This window comes from Musa acuminata, chromosome BXJ3-7 (assembly GCF_036884655.1).
Source record: "Musa acuminata AAA Group cultivar baxijiao chromosome BXJ3-7, Cavendish_Baxijiao_AAA, whole genome shotgun sequence".
NCBI lineage: Eukaryota > Viridiplantae > Streptophyta > Magnoliopsida > Zingiberales > Musaceae > Musa > Musa acuminata.
This window is the reverse complement of record NC_088355.1, coordinates 30,992,245-31,005,227: the sequence shown is the minus strand read 5'-3', so window position 1 is coordinate 31,005,227 and position 12,983 is coordinate 30,992,245. Positions and strand designations below refer to the sequence as shown.

General features: G+C 46.4%; 2 protein-coding genes across 4 annotated transcripts; one reads left to right on the top strand and one right to left on the bottom strand.

Annotated features, from left to right (window-relative positions):
* Window positions 1–479: 479 nt before the first annotated feature.
* LOC135642452 (probable CoA ligase CCL9) lies at window positions 480–2,583 on the bottom strand. The gene is made up of 4 exons (XM_065158614.1): window positions 2,264–2,583; window positions 1,105–2,161; window positions 908–1,011; window positions 480–821 (listed from the first exon to the last, which is right to left on the bottom strand). The coding sequence occupies exons 1-4, from the start codon at window positions 2,465–2,467 to the stop codon at window positions 612–614; spliced, it is 1,575 nt and encodes a 524-aa protein (XP_065014686.1). The 5' UTR covers window positions 2,468–2,583; the 3' UTR covers window positions 480–611.
* A 3,482-nt stretch (window positions 2,584–6,065) lies between these two features.
* Window positions 6,066–11,990, top strand: LOC135642451 (FT-interacting protein 3-like). Of its 3 annotated transcripts, XM_065158610.1 has the most exons (5): window positions 6,066–6,221; window positions 6,324–6,419; window positions 7,471–7,511; window positions 8,078–8,152; window positions 8,778–11,990. In XM_065158610.1, the coding sequence occupies exon 5, from the start codon at window positions 8,812–8,814 to the stop codon at window positions 11,824–11,826; it is 3,015 nt and encodes a 1,004-aa protein (XP_065014682.1). In that variant the 5' UTR covers window positions 6,066–6,221; window positions 6,324–6,419; window positions 7,471–7,511; window positions 8,078–8,152; window positions 8,778–8,811; the 3' UTR covers window positions 11,827–11,990. The 3 variants fall into 3 exon arrangements, with proteins under 3 accessions (XP_065014682.1, XP_065014683.1, XP_065014685.1); XM_065158611.1 differs by lacking the exon at window positions 7,471–7,511; XM_065158613.1 differs by lacking the exons at window positions 7,471–7,511; window positions 8,078–8,152.
* The last annotated feature ends 993 nt before the right edge of the window (window positions 11,991–12,983 follow it).

The window sequence follows — 12,983 nt, the reverse complement described above, 5'->3', positions numbered from 1 at the left end:
GAAAAATAAAATTAATATTTTAACTGCAAGAAAAAAGGTAAGCCAGCCATCTTTTTCTTTTCTCATTTTTTATTTAATAAAAAATATTAATCACGCGGGTAGCAAAATGAAATGACAGATCAACTAAACTAATTTTATTGGCTTCTGAATCAAATCTTACTTAAAAATATTTTTAAGAGGAAAAACGTACCCAAATAAAGCACAGACGTCACTCGTTCCTTTGACCCGTTGACCCATGTGATTGACCCATGTCACTTCAAACAGCGCGGTTGCGCATCGCGTGACTAACTTGCAACCATTCCCTCCCCCCTCTTCTTAGCCTCGAGAGTCCGAGTCGTGCGTTCGAGCGTCAGTTCCCACCACCCCGTGCGCCGAACCAAGACAAAACCCCGCGACCACTCCCAAGCACGGTAGGTAAGCAGTCGTGATACACCTTTGCGCCCAAATCTCACCGGTCCGCAACAGACGAATAGCAATGGTTTACATGAAAACAACATATAATGATATTAAAAGGGATTCTATTACATTGGAAATACGATATTTTTTGGGCGTTTTTTTTCCTTTCATATGATTTTGTCGTAGCCTATTAGCAGACCGGAAGCAGTCGAATATTAAGCTCCGGCCCTGGGTGCCTTGGCGGGCGGCACGAAGAACTCGGCCACCGTCCGGCGCTGGATCTTCCCCGTCGCCGTCTTCGGCAGCGAGTCCGTTATGAACACCCTCTTCGGCACCTTGAACGCCGCCAGGTTCTTCCGGCAGTGCCTCAGCACATCCGCCTCGTCGATCTCCGCGTCCTCCTTCGGTATCACCGCGCAGTTTATCTGCAATCCATCACGCATACCGGTCAATAGCTGCCGTCTATTAGAGAACCGATGGATCAGATTTAACCAGGCGACGAGCGGCTTACCTCTTCCCCGTACTTGTCGTCCGGCACGCCGAACGCCACCGCCTGCGCGATGTCGGAATGCTCCAGCAGCACCGCGTCCACCTCTATCGGAGAGATCTTCTCGCCTGTGATCAGCAGTGGACGAGAACATCAGATGGCTGAGATTACACTAGATCGTGGGATGCAACCTGTTCGAGGAAATGCGTGTTGGGGGGTACCTCCGCGGTTGATGAGCTCCTTGATGCGACCGACGAGGTGGAGGTAGCCATCGCTGTCCAGGAAGCCGACGTCGCCGGTGTGGAACCATCCGAAGGCAAAGGCCGCCTTGTTCGCCTCCGGATTGTTCTTGTAGCCCCGGGTCACGTTGGGTCCGCGGATGCACACCTCCCCTGGCACGCCCGGCGGGCGGCGGGCGCCCTCTTCGTCGAGGATCGCCATCTCCAGCCCCGTTGGCCGCCCCACAGCGCCTGGCTTCCGCGGGCCGTCCTCTCGCAACGGGTTCGACGCCATTTGGTGCGCGGCCTCCGTCATCGCGTATGCCTCCAGCACCGGCGCGCCGAAGGCGGCCTCCAGGTGCTCCAGGATCGCCGGTGCCAGCGACGCGCTGCAGCTCCGTATGAAGCGGAGCTTAGGGTAGGCGGGCTCGGGCCGGGCTGCGTGGCGGTCGAGCAGGATTTGGTGGATGGTGGGCACCGCGGTGTACCACGTGGCGCCGGAGGCGAGCATGTCGGCCCAGAAGGTGGAGGCCGAGAAGCGGCCAGCGGCCGGAAGGGTGACCGAGGCGCCGGCGACAAGGGATGAGAGGAGTGCGGCGACAAGGCCGTGAACATGAAACAGGGGGAGAACGATCACGGTCGAGTCGGACTCACTGAGCCGGTACACGGACCGGATGTTGGTGACGGACGCGGCCAGGTTGAGCTGGGTGAGGGGCACGCCCTTGGGCCGGCTCGTCGTGCCGGAGGTGTGCAGGAACAGAGCGACGTCCGAGGGGTCGTTGACGCGACCGGCGACTGGGGCGACGCCCTCTGCCGCGGGCCTGTCTCCCGGGAGAGTGAGCTCGAGCAAGCCGGAGGGGTCACGGAGGGAGGCGGCGGCACGGGGGATCCCGAGCTGGGCCGCGGCAGCCTCCGCCGCCGCGTTGCCCTCGGCATTCGTCAGCAGCAGAATCGACTCAGAGTCGGAGAGGTAGAACACGAATTCATCGCGGGTGTAGGCCGGGTTGAGCGGGGCGGCCACGGCACGGGTGCGGAGCACAGCCAAGAACACAATCACAAGCTGCACGAAACCGAAGCAACACATCAGCAGCATGATCGCGAAAAACCCAAGGCGAAGATCAATCAAACCAAGGATAAAAATAAAAAAGGACAAGCAACAAACCTCAACGGTGTTGGGGAAGGCGAGGGCGACGACGTCGCCAGGGCGTACGCCGGCTGCAGCAAGGCGAGCTGCGGCGGCGTCCACAAGTTGGTGGAGGCGGGCGTGAGTGAGCTCGTGGCGCCCGGGGACGGTGATGGCGCGCCGGGAGGGGAAGTCTCCGGCGGCCTTCCGCAGCAGCCCGGTCAGAGTCGTGAGCCCTTCCATCGTCACCGCTCAAGTTACCACCCAAAGGAGAGACGAAAACAAATAAAGAACCGCTGCAACACAGACAACCACAGAACAGACGAAACGGCGAACGAGCTGACTGAGAAGAGTGTGGAGGGAACGGGGCGGAGCAGTCATATATATAGCCGCGAATGCGGAACACGTCAGGAAAGGAGCGACAACCTCCCCCGCCCACAAACCCACCACCTCCTCTCTCATTTTGATACGTGTCGCGCGTTGGACGATCCGCGTTCCGCATGGCCACTTGTGGGCGTGACCTCGGCGATGACGGCTGCCACGGGTATACGTGGAGGTAGAGATCGAGGGGATATTTTTCGTGATTAAGATCAGAGCCGTTCATATCTTTATTTTATCTGTTTCCCAGGAAACTGCCTAAGGAGCGGTGGGTGGGACATGACGGTGGAGCAGATCGATGACGTGAGGCAGGAGAAAGGGTAACGGAGGGACTTCACGTGACGTCTCCGGCTTTATCTCCAATTCAGATACCACCTCCACCTGACGCACCTGCCTGACGGAGTTTGTGTGTGCCAGCGTCTCTTTTATAAAAGCCTGTGATAATTACTTCATCGAGGAATCATTGGTTACTGTAAGTAAATAAAGATGAATATAATAACAATAATAATAACAATTCTAATTGGTCGCCCTAAAGTCGGTCCGTGGATTGACTCACTGCAACACTTGATTCCGGTCAAAGGTGCAAGATTGGTTGGCGACAATGGCTTGATTCAGGTCAAAGCTCAAGTCGTCATGAGACAAGCCGAACAGTATCGCTATAGTGACTGATATGCATCAGAACTCCATGAATTCATGGACATCATGGATGGCTTGCAACCCGAAGTTTCTCGCTTCAAGTTGGGACAAACGTGTCGACGACAGATACTAATTAGCAGGCAAGCGCCTGGATAAAGAGCATATCCCAATGGGTTGGGGATAAGCATTGGAAAACGGCTCATCGATCCATGAAGAGGCAACCAACCAGCAGGTTAATATTTGCTTTCTCATTGAAGATGGACGGTTCAGATCCGTTAATATGATTATGATGGACGGTTTTGATTTGAGTATTTTCCAAAGTTCCGTGTATGTATTTGACACTTCACTTAGTGTGTCGGCTGATATTAAAAACCTTTGTTCAAAGTCTAAAGCATGCACATCTGTTGGTAGACTAGGAGGCAACTTTCATGTTCTTCGCATGGCATGCCTTCTTGTATTCATAATACTTTAAAAATTGAGTCAAGTGAAACTAGATTTAAATTTTAGGATTTCTTTCGATTGTATCATTATACAAGGTAGAGAGAGAAGCCGGAAATCCGCCAGGTTTACATCTCAAACCTGCAAATCCGTAATGGGAAAGGAAGCCCGAAAGAAGGGTGTGAAGCTGGCTGCATAGGTATGTGAATCTGGACCTTACAATTGTATGTATGTGGAATCACGTCACCTGCCTGATGCAGAGAAAGGAACACACGATAAGAATCTACACTCATCCATCGCATCGCATCGCATCGCATCGCGGAAGATTCTGGCCTCTTCCGAGTGCCCGCCTAGTGGCATGCGTATTTAATCTGTCTTGGCCAACATTAGAATGCACACCAACGATTTATTATCAGCAGACGTGCCAAAGTCACTCAGAAACTGTTCAACTCACGATGGCCACTATTAAGCCATGGATATTTCTGCTAGTTCTGTGGCAGGGGATGCCTCAGGCTCTCGTGGGCCCCCGTCTCCAGCATTCCACCGCCACCCAGTGTGCCTATCGAACGACATCCTCACCATTTTACATCACATCAATGAATACTGGAACAGACGGCAACAGCAGTTGTGGAGGAGGACACAGACTCCTCAGGCTTCGTTCGTCTCCGAGGCCGGCTGATGACCTAATCGCTTGCGTCTTCGAATCCCTCCTCCACCCCCTTATCGTTGCTCCAGGAAGGCGGACAGCGAACAGCGTCTTCGACGAAGAGATTAAGTTGACGGTTTTGCCCCTGATTTATATCGCAGCTGCGGACACGGAACTAATTGAAATCGAGTGCTAAACGGACCACAAGCACGTAATCCCTTATCCTCGATTATTATTATTATTAAAAAATAATCAATATTTTTATTATTTTTAAAATAAAAATAATCAGATGTGAAAACTTTTTATATCAAATATTATTCTTGAATAGACTTACAATTTTTTTGGTACATCCATTCGTAAGATCGTTGGGCTGGGCCTGTTATGGATCCATCATAGGCCCATCTTTCTTTTGCCATAGCTAAATTTCCCGCCAATTCGCCAAGGCCGACACGCCGCATCAACCGAGAAACTTCGTCGGGTCACAGTCGTAGGATCTGACCAGCTTCCGGGCCACCGACCACTCGGGCAGCCCATCGTCATTTACCACCACGTGGTCCTCGTGATGGGCCCGTCCTCGTGACCGACACTCCTCGAGCCCGATGTCTGCCCCCGCCCACCGCGCTTGACCGCACATGAGAGAAAGCGGATAACCCACACGGTCGAGCCCGTCGTTTCAGCGTGCGCAAACCACCTCTCCCCCCTCCATCTCCCTCGCACGACGACCAAGGCGGCGGTCGTGATCACGTGTTCGATCGATGCCGCGAGCGATCGGATTCTGCTGACCTGACGAGGTATCTCCTTTCATAATCGATCATCTCGATCGAGGCTATTGTTTTTAGGGCAAGGAGTTCTCCCACCACGTCCCACCCGCAGCACCATGTGAGCGGCAGTGTTTCCCATGCCGCACCGACCGAGCAAAAGAATGCGCGCAACCTGTTCGATCTTTTGCGTGCACACGCCACGGGGGCCGAATCGGCCCTTCGAAGCTGTTAGTCGTGCGTCAGGAAAGGGACGTCTTCCGTGCCATTTCCTTTTCCTTAAGACCCCCCTTTGCTTGCGGAATGAGAAAGAAAAACGGGGAGTCCTCCTCGAATAATCGCGTCTATTTTTCTCGTTCGATAGTGAATAAATACCGAAATACTTCAGTTGTCATAAATCTAATAATAACATTCAATAACGCTAAATAATTTTCTTCATATAATTACCATAAAAAATAAATATCCTAAAAATAACATCGGTGCTGATTTGGTGGCGAAGAATGATCGTAGATGCCAATTTTGTTATTTCATCCAACTTCGGGGTGAAATATATAGGCAGACACGCTCGTCGGTATTGAATTTCCACACGACTGTCCATCCTAGTTTTCATTCGATACAACAAGCGGGACCCACATTTATGTTCAGTAATAATTCAAGGTAAGCGAGTCGGGTTCGTGACATGGGTGAGTACTTAAGCATCGCCACCATTAACTCCGCGGTCTGCGAGCTGCGGGTGCTCGATGCCAGCTTTTACTCGCCCATCCGTCGGAACACTTGGCCGACATACTCCACAGTCTACCGACTTCGAAGATCAATGAAGTCCTCTGTGGGACCGACAGGGTATCAGGTACGGGTGGTGTGGGAATCTGATAACGTGTGGGCTTTGTGCGCTACCGACGCCCAACGACTCCAAATTGAAATTAGACCGTTTTATCCATTTAATTACTTTTAATTTGATTTACTTTTCCGTTAAAAGCGACTACGAAGACTGAGAACAGCTGCTGCTATATTAGCATTCCACGAAGGAGTTGGGAGAAGAGATCCAAAGGATCAGAAGACAAAAGAGGGAAAGACGACATCGAAAAGGCCATAAAGAAAGAGTCGACCGTGTTCGCCTTCCCCCAGGGATATGGCCGCAGGGGTAAGCTGCTTTTCCTCCTCCTCCCTCCTCTTCCCCACCCGCACCCACTCCGTCCTCACTTCCTTGCTAATCCCTTCCGCTTACTTCCTCCTCTTTTTGTAGAGCTTGATGCTGTAACTGCTCCAGATCTCGACCGAATCGACCCCCGGAAGTGTGATTCGAGGAAGCAGGGCGAGTTGTACAAGTTCAGCTCGGAAGGTGAGGTGCTTGCGTCTTCGATCCGACTATTTTCGCTTCCATTACGCCATTGAAGTGGTTTCTCGAGAAAAAAATGAAAATTTTATTTTGGCTTTGTCGATTGTGGTTTCGCTGGAAGAAAAATTGTTCAGAGCGGCTGGCAGACGGAAAAATGGGTTCTCGTGGTAATTTAGGGACAGATCTGAAGGGGAGTTTGTTGATTAGAGCGGGATATGTTCGTTATAGCTTATGTGAGACCGTGAAATTTGGGTATCCATTGATGGCTCGGGTGCTACCTTATTTTTCGTTGTCAATTGCTTTCTTTTGAAAGGTCTTTCATCCTTTCATTGTAGCTGCAATAAGCAAGCTTGGCCCTTTCTTCCCACACCACTGGCTGTTTGTATTTCCCTTGGTTACCTTCATAACTGGTGAGCTTTTCCTAAATAGATCTGGCTATTACTGTAGGAAAACGGAAGCTTTGGTCCTTCGTTAATTGTAGACAGGGAAGATTTGCTGTTTTCATGTTAATTTCCTGTCTTTGTGCCTTCCTGATCACATTCGTCTCATAAGAAAAGATGCATCTGTCACATTCAATGTGTTGCTACCGGAAATCTATTTGTTAAAAAGGAAGGCATGATTGTTTTCCCGTATACAGGGGGGATCATATGTGTACCTCACCTGTCTGTATAGTACATCATTTGTGTAGGCTTGCAAGTCTAACAGTGTAACTTTACTGTGTTCCTCTCTTTGTGCATCCTGTCTATGCTATTTCTCGTAAAACCTTCTCTAGACTTTTAACTGAAAAATCTATGGTGGAAAAATAAATTTTAGTGAATTTTAATTGATCATTCCATTTTCTTATTTGGAGATACATCTTTACCATTGTTGATGAGTGCTTATGATATTTTGGATCTCGAACTTTTGACTCCTTTTTCGTGTGCCTCTGTCATTGTGGATTAAACCATTGGTAACTTATTTCATTTACTTAGCTTCTTGTTTATCAATGTTTAATTAGATGGAGTGAAGAGTTTCACTATGCCAATCTAACAATTTTTTTGTCTTTTACTTTCAGGTAGGCTATTCTTCACTTCCTCCTTGGGCATTAAACTTCTGGTAAGCAATTGTGCTTGAGGTTTGTTTGTTTTTTTTTTGTGAATAATTACATTGAATATCATATTATAAGTATGTTAAGTTGCATCATTTGACAGACTCCAAGAATTTCTTTTACGTACTTTTATTGGATGCTATATTTGCACCACATCCGGCTATTATGTTATCATATATCAGTTTTCTTTGCTGGCTTCTCACTTGTGGCTCTCGTTTTATGTTTGGTTAACTCTTGTTTAATTTGATATGTTGTGACAATGACATCTTTTTTTCTGAATTGCATTGGACAATGTATTCAAAATTTGTTGAGTTGCATTGTTCCACATGTATTTATATTTGGTGCTGTCTGAATTTGCTATGTTGTATTTGTTCTACATTCAACTACTGATTAATTACATTATAATTTATTGGTTCTCCTTAGTGGGTTCTTACTTTCAACAATCTTTTTATGCTTGGTTGGAACTCTTGTTAATTTGATGAGTTTAAATTATGATGATATTTTTCTTTTTTTTCTCTTTCGTTAATTTTGCTTAAATTAATGTGGTTGTCCTTCTTCCGATTATCTTTTGTAGGAAAAGGAATGGTTCTTTCACACTGCATGAGATCCAAATAATCTGCGGTTTCTCAGTGTCCAATCTTTCAAAAAGGTAAAGTTTTGATTCTCAATGTCTAGTTTCCCATGCAAATGTTGTTATGTGCTACGACCAACGCATATTGTACTGGTTAATTAACACACTTGATAAGAGAACACATTCAACAAGAATTCAAACTGGTAAGTGGTTGTATAAATTTGCAGAATAGCAAACAACATTCAGCAAAAAGGCTTTGTAAAATGCAGTGGCTGAATGATATTATTCACATAATAACTCAGAAATTCTTTTCAATTTTCTATTTCTATTCTACAATAAACTTGTCACAGGCATTTACGTTTGCTAATATATGGTACTAAAAAAAATTGTAATCATGTAATTGTGAATCCTTTTTTGTATTGATCAGTGTTGCTTCTATATTTCTAGACTATCTAGTTTGTTTATGGTAAAATGATCCCTGATCTGTTTTCGTAAGTTGAATTTTCTTAGTCTTTCAATGTCAAAGAATGTCCCAGAGATAAGGTATTCGTGGTTTATAATTATCAACATAGGTACTTGTAGTTATAATGGCCAGATTTGGAATATCTTCTTCTGCTCTTTGCTCAGCATGAGAATATCTTGCTCTTTTCTTCACCTTCCAGACATGACTACTTATATTGTCTTGAATCCTTCAACTATGTAGAATTTTGACGAAACTCCAGCAAGTTTTAATAGAGATGAGCAGTTATAAATTGGGTGTGGAAGTTGTAAGTGCCCATGACCTCATGCCCAAGGATGGGCAAGGTTCTGCCTGTCCATGTGTGGAGCTTCAGTTTGATGGCCAGAAGTTTCGTACCACCATCAAGGAAAAAGACCTTAATCCTGTCTGGAATGAATGCTTCTACTTCAACATTGCAAATCCTGCTTCTCTTCCTGAACTTGAACTTGAAGCTTTTGTGTACAACGTGAACAGAGCTACACATTCCAGGCCATTCCTTGGCAAGGTCCGAATTGCTGGAACCTCGTTTGTTCCCTATGCAGATGCTGTAGTCATGCACTATCCATTGGAAAAGCGTGGCATATTTTCACGTGTGAAGGGAGAACTTGGCCTTAAGGTTTTCCTTACTGATGATCCCTCAATAAAACCTTCTAGTCCACTTCCAGCAATTGGTCCTCACTCAAATGATATTCCTCCAAGTCAAGCACATCAAGTACCTGCCCAAGTCTCAATATTAAATACAAGTTCACCTCCAGAAAACAGATCAGAAGCAAGGTATAACTTTCACAGTGTCCCAAAAGAAGTCCACCAGCACCATTCTTCTGCTCCAATTAGTGAGCCAGTGAGGTATGCAGCTGATCCTATGAAACCTGAGCCTCAGCCCCCCAGAATTGTCAGGATGTACTCATCGGCGTCCTCCCAACAACCAGTGGATTATGCACTAAAAGAAACTAGCCCTTTCCTTGGTGGTGGTCAGATTGTTGGAGGCCGAGTTATTCGTGCTGATAAGCCAGCTAGTACATATGATCTTGTGGAACAAATGCAATATCTTTTTGTGCGTGTGGTGAAGGCAAAAGATTTGCCAGCCATGGATGTTACAGGAAGCCTAGATCCTTTTGTCGAAGTGAGAGTGGGTAACTACAAGGGAACCACAAAGCATTTTGAGAAGAAGCAGAACCCAGAATGGAATGAAGTATTTGCATTTTCTAGAGATCAGCTGCAGGCATCAATTGTTGAAGTTGTGGTCAAAGACAAGGATCTGGTTAAGGATGATTTTGTTGGTTTGGTTCGCTTTGATTTAAATGATGTACCGTCACGTGTCCCACCAGATAGTCCATTGGCTCCAGAGTGGTACCGGCTTGAGGATAAGAAGGGTGATAAAACAAAGGGTGAACTGATGCTTGCGGTTTGGATAGGAACCCAAGCCGATGAGTCATTTCCTGATGCATGGCACTCGGATGCGGCGGCACCTGTTGGTGCCTCTGCTGTTGGCTCTCACATAAGGTCGAAAGTCTACCATGCACCCAGGCTATGGTATGTTCGAGTCAACGTTGTTGAGGCACAAGATATTGTAATGTCTGACAAGACCCGCTTTCCTGATGTTTATGTCAAGGTACAACTGGGCAATCAGGTCTTGAGGACAAGAGCAGTTCAGGCACGGACATTCAACCCTCTTTGGAATGAGGACTTCATGCTTGTGGCTGCAGAACCCTTTGAGGATCACCTCATTCTCTCTGTAGAGGACCGTGTAGGACCAAACAAAGATGAGGTGATAGGCCGTGTTATTATTCCATTGGGGTCTATAGAGAAGCGAGCTGATGACCGTATTATCTATGGTCGGTGGTTCAGTCTTGAGAAGCCTGTTGCTGTTGATGTGGACCAGCTAAAGAAGGACAAATTTTCAAGCCGGATTCACCTCCGTGTCTGCCTGGATGGTGGATATCATGTGCTTGATGAGTCCACCCACTACAGCAGTGACCTCCGACCAACAGCAAAGCAGCTATGGAAGCCATCAATTGGGTTGCTTGAGCTTGGCATACTTAATGCAGAGGGGCTTCATCCCATGAAGACACAAGAAGGAAAGGGGACGTCAGATACATACTGTGTAGCCAAGTATGGGCAGAAATGGGTCCGTACTCGTACTATCATCAACAGCCTGTCCCCGAAATACAATGAGCAGTATACTTGGGAAGTTAATGATCCAGATACAGTTCTTACAGTTGGTGTCTTTGACAATTGCCAACTAGGAGAGAAGGGTTCTAGCGGTAACAAGGATGCAAAGATCGGCAAGGTTCGCATACGTCTTTCAACTCTTGAAACAGGCCGTGTGTACACACACTCATACCCGCTTCTAGTTTTACACCCTTCAGGCATCAAGAAGATGGGTGAACTCCATCTTGCCATACGGTTCTCATCGACATCATTGATTAACATGTTGTACACATACTCAAGGCCTTTGCTGCCTAAGATGCATTACATTCGGCCATTAACCATGATGCAACAGGACATGCTGCGGCACCAAGCCGTCCAAATAGTAGCTGCACGACTTGGCAGAATGGAGCCACCCCTCAGAAAGGAAGTTGTCGAATACATGTCTGATGTGGACTCCCACTTATGGAGTATGCGTCGAAGCAAAGCAAATTTCTTCAGGCTTATGTCAGTTTTCTCTGGCTTGTTTGCAGTGAGCAAGTGGTTTAAAGATGTCTGCGCATGGAAGAACCCCATCACCACTGTGTTGGTGCACATTCTGTTCCTAATGCTCGTATGCTTCCCAGAACTGGTACTTCCTACTATATTTCTGTACATGTTCATGATAGGCATTTGGAATTACCGCTATCGGCCACGGTATCCTCCACACATGAACATAAAAATTTCTCATGCGGAGGCTGTGCAACCGGATGAGCTTGATGAGGAGTTTGATACATTTCCCACCAGCAGGAGCGCAGAGCTTGTTCGAATGAGGTATGATCGGCTAAGGAGCGTTGCTGGAAGGATACAAACTGTGGTTGGAGATTTAGCGACTCAAGGGGAGAGGGTCCAGGCATTGCTTAGTTGGAGGGATCCACGGGCGACAGCTATATTTGTGGTATTCTGCTTGGTGGCAGCACTCGTGCTGTATGTGACCCCATTGCAGGTGTTAATTGCCCTGGCAGGCTTCTATGTCATGCGGCATCCGAGATTCCGACACAGGATGCCTTCTGCGCCTGTAAACTTCTTCCGGAGGTTGCCAGCAAGGACTGACAGTATGCTTTAGATGGTATGAAGTTCAATGTTTATGGTGTAGTAGTATTTCCATCGTCGTAGTATGATAGTTAATAGCTGCTTTATTATTTTTCTTTCACGTTGTGCTCCTTTTTCGTTCCAAGTCTTAACCAAACCGTCCATGAACATTGCTAGTAAAATGTTGAAAGTTCTCTATGACAGAACACAGCTTATGTGCGAGTTCTTGAGACTCGAGAGCTTCCGCTGCAGGTAAACAGTTGATGAACACACCAATTAGTTTTTCTCTATGTGCTCTTGCCTTGTGCTCCTCCTGTTTGGAAGTCTTTAAACAGTTGATGAACATGCGTGCAAATAATCCACGGGAACATCTTTCTATGACACTGGCACTTGATGTGCTGAGTTCTTGAGCTTTGTGTGACAGCTTTCAGTATGCAATTGTTCACGGTTGGTCTGTTTTCTGTGTATCTTTGTGTGTCTGAGCTATAAAGAGTTGATGAGGGTTGCAACTAATCTACCGAGACTTGTGTATCACACAGAAAACAAAGCTGGATCAAACCTTTAATGATCCAAAAACATTCAAGGGGCTCACAAAATGGCTTTGACTTGTTGCGACTTTTACTTGTCATAAGGACTTTTGCAGCAGTGGCATATAATTAATTAAACGGTTGTAAAACACTTGGATCATCTGCTAGAGAGCATATCCATGCTTGATCACAAGTAGTCTACTCTCTTTCAAGCTAAAGATGCGACAGTCGAGTGAAATGATCCCTAACAGGAAACTGTAGATAGTGTATATGTGCATCTTGGAATTATTAAAAAAACTGTCACACCCCATATCACAATAATCCTATTTATGACACCGAAGACGTACCAATTGGGACGTGGACCGAAACACGGACAATCCCTTTTCGAATGGTCCGATATGGTCGACGATTTATTTTCCTTCTCTCTCGTAAAACAAATAGAAAAGGAAAAAGAAATAAAATCATTAATGTAATTCCTTCTTTCTCTTTTGTCTCTCTTGTAAAACAAATAGAAAAGGAAAAAAAAATCATTAATGTAAAGAAAGAGTGAAAAGAAAAAGAAAGGAAGAGAGACACAATAATCCACATGGCGTAAACGAAATCTAGATGCAATTTATCTTTTTACATGGGGTAAAGGGATTGGAATCATTCTCTATCAATCATT

Bases quoted from the DNA above. Each gene is read 5' to 3' on its own strand.
- LOC135642452 (XM_065158614.1), bottom strand. From the start codon at position 2,467: ATGGAAGGGCTCACGACTCTGACCGGGCTGCTGCGGAAGGCCGCCGGA. The intron at 2,162-2,263 runs GTTTGTTGCTTG...GGTTTCGTGCAG, and splicing joins CCTTCCCCAACACCGTTGAG to CTTGTGATTGTGTTCTTGGC. The intron at 822-907 runs GTAAGCCGCTCG...GATGGATTGCAG, and splicing joins ACGACAAGTACGGGGAAGAG to ATAAACTGCGCGGTGATACC.
- LOC135642451 (XM_065158613.1), top strand. From the start codon at position 8,812: ATGAGCAGTTATAAATTGGGTGTGGAAGTTGTAAGTGCCCATGACCTC.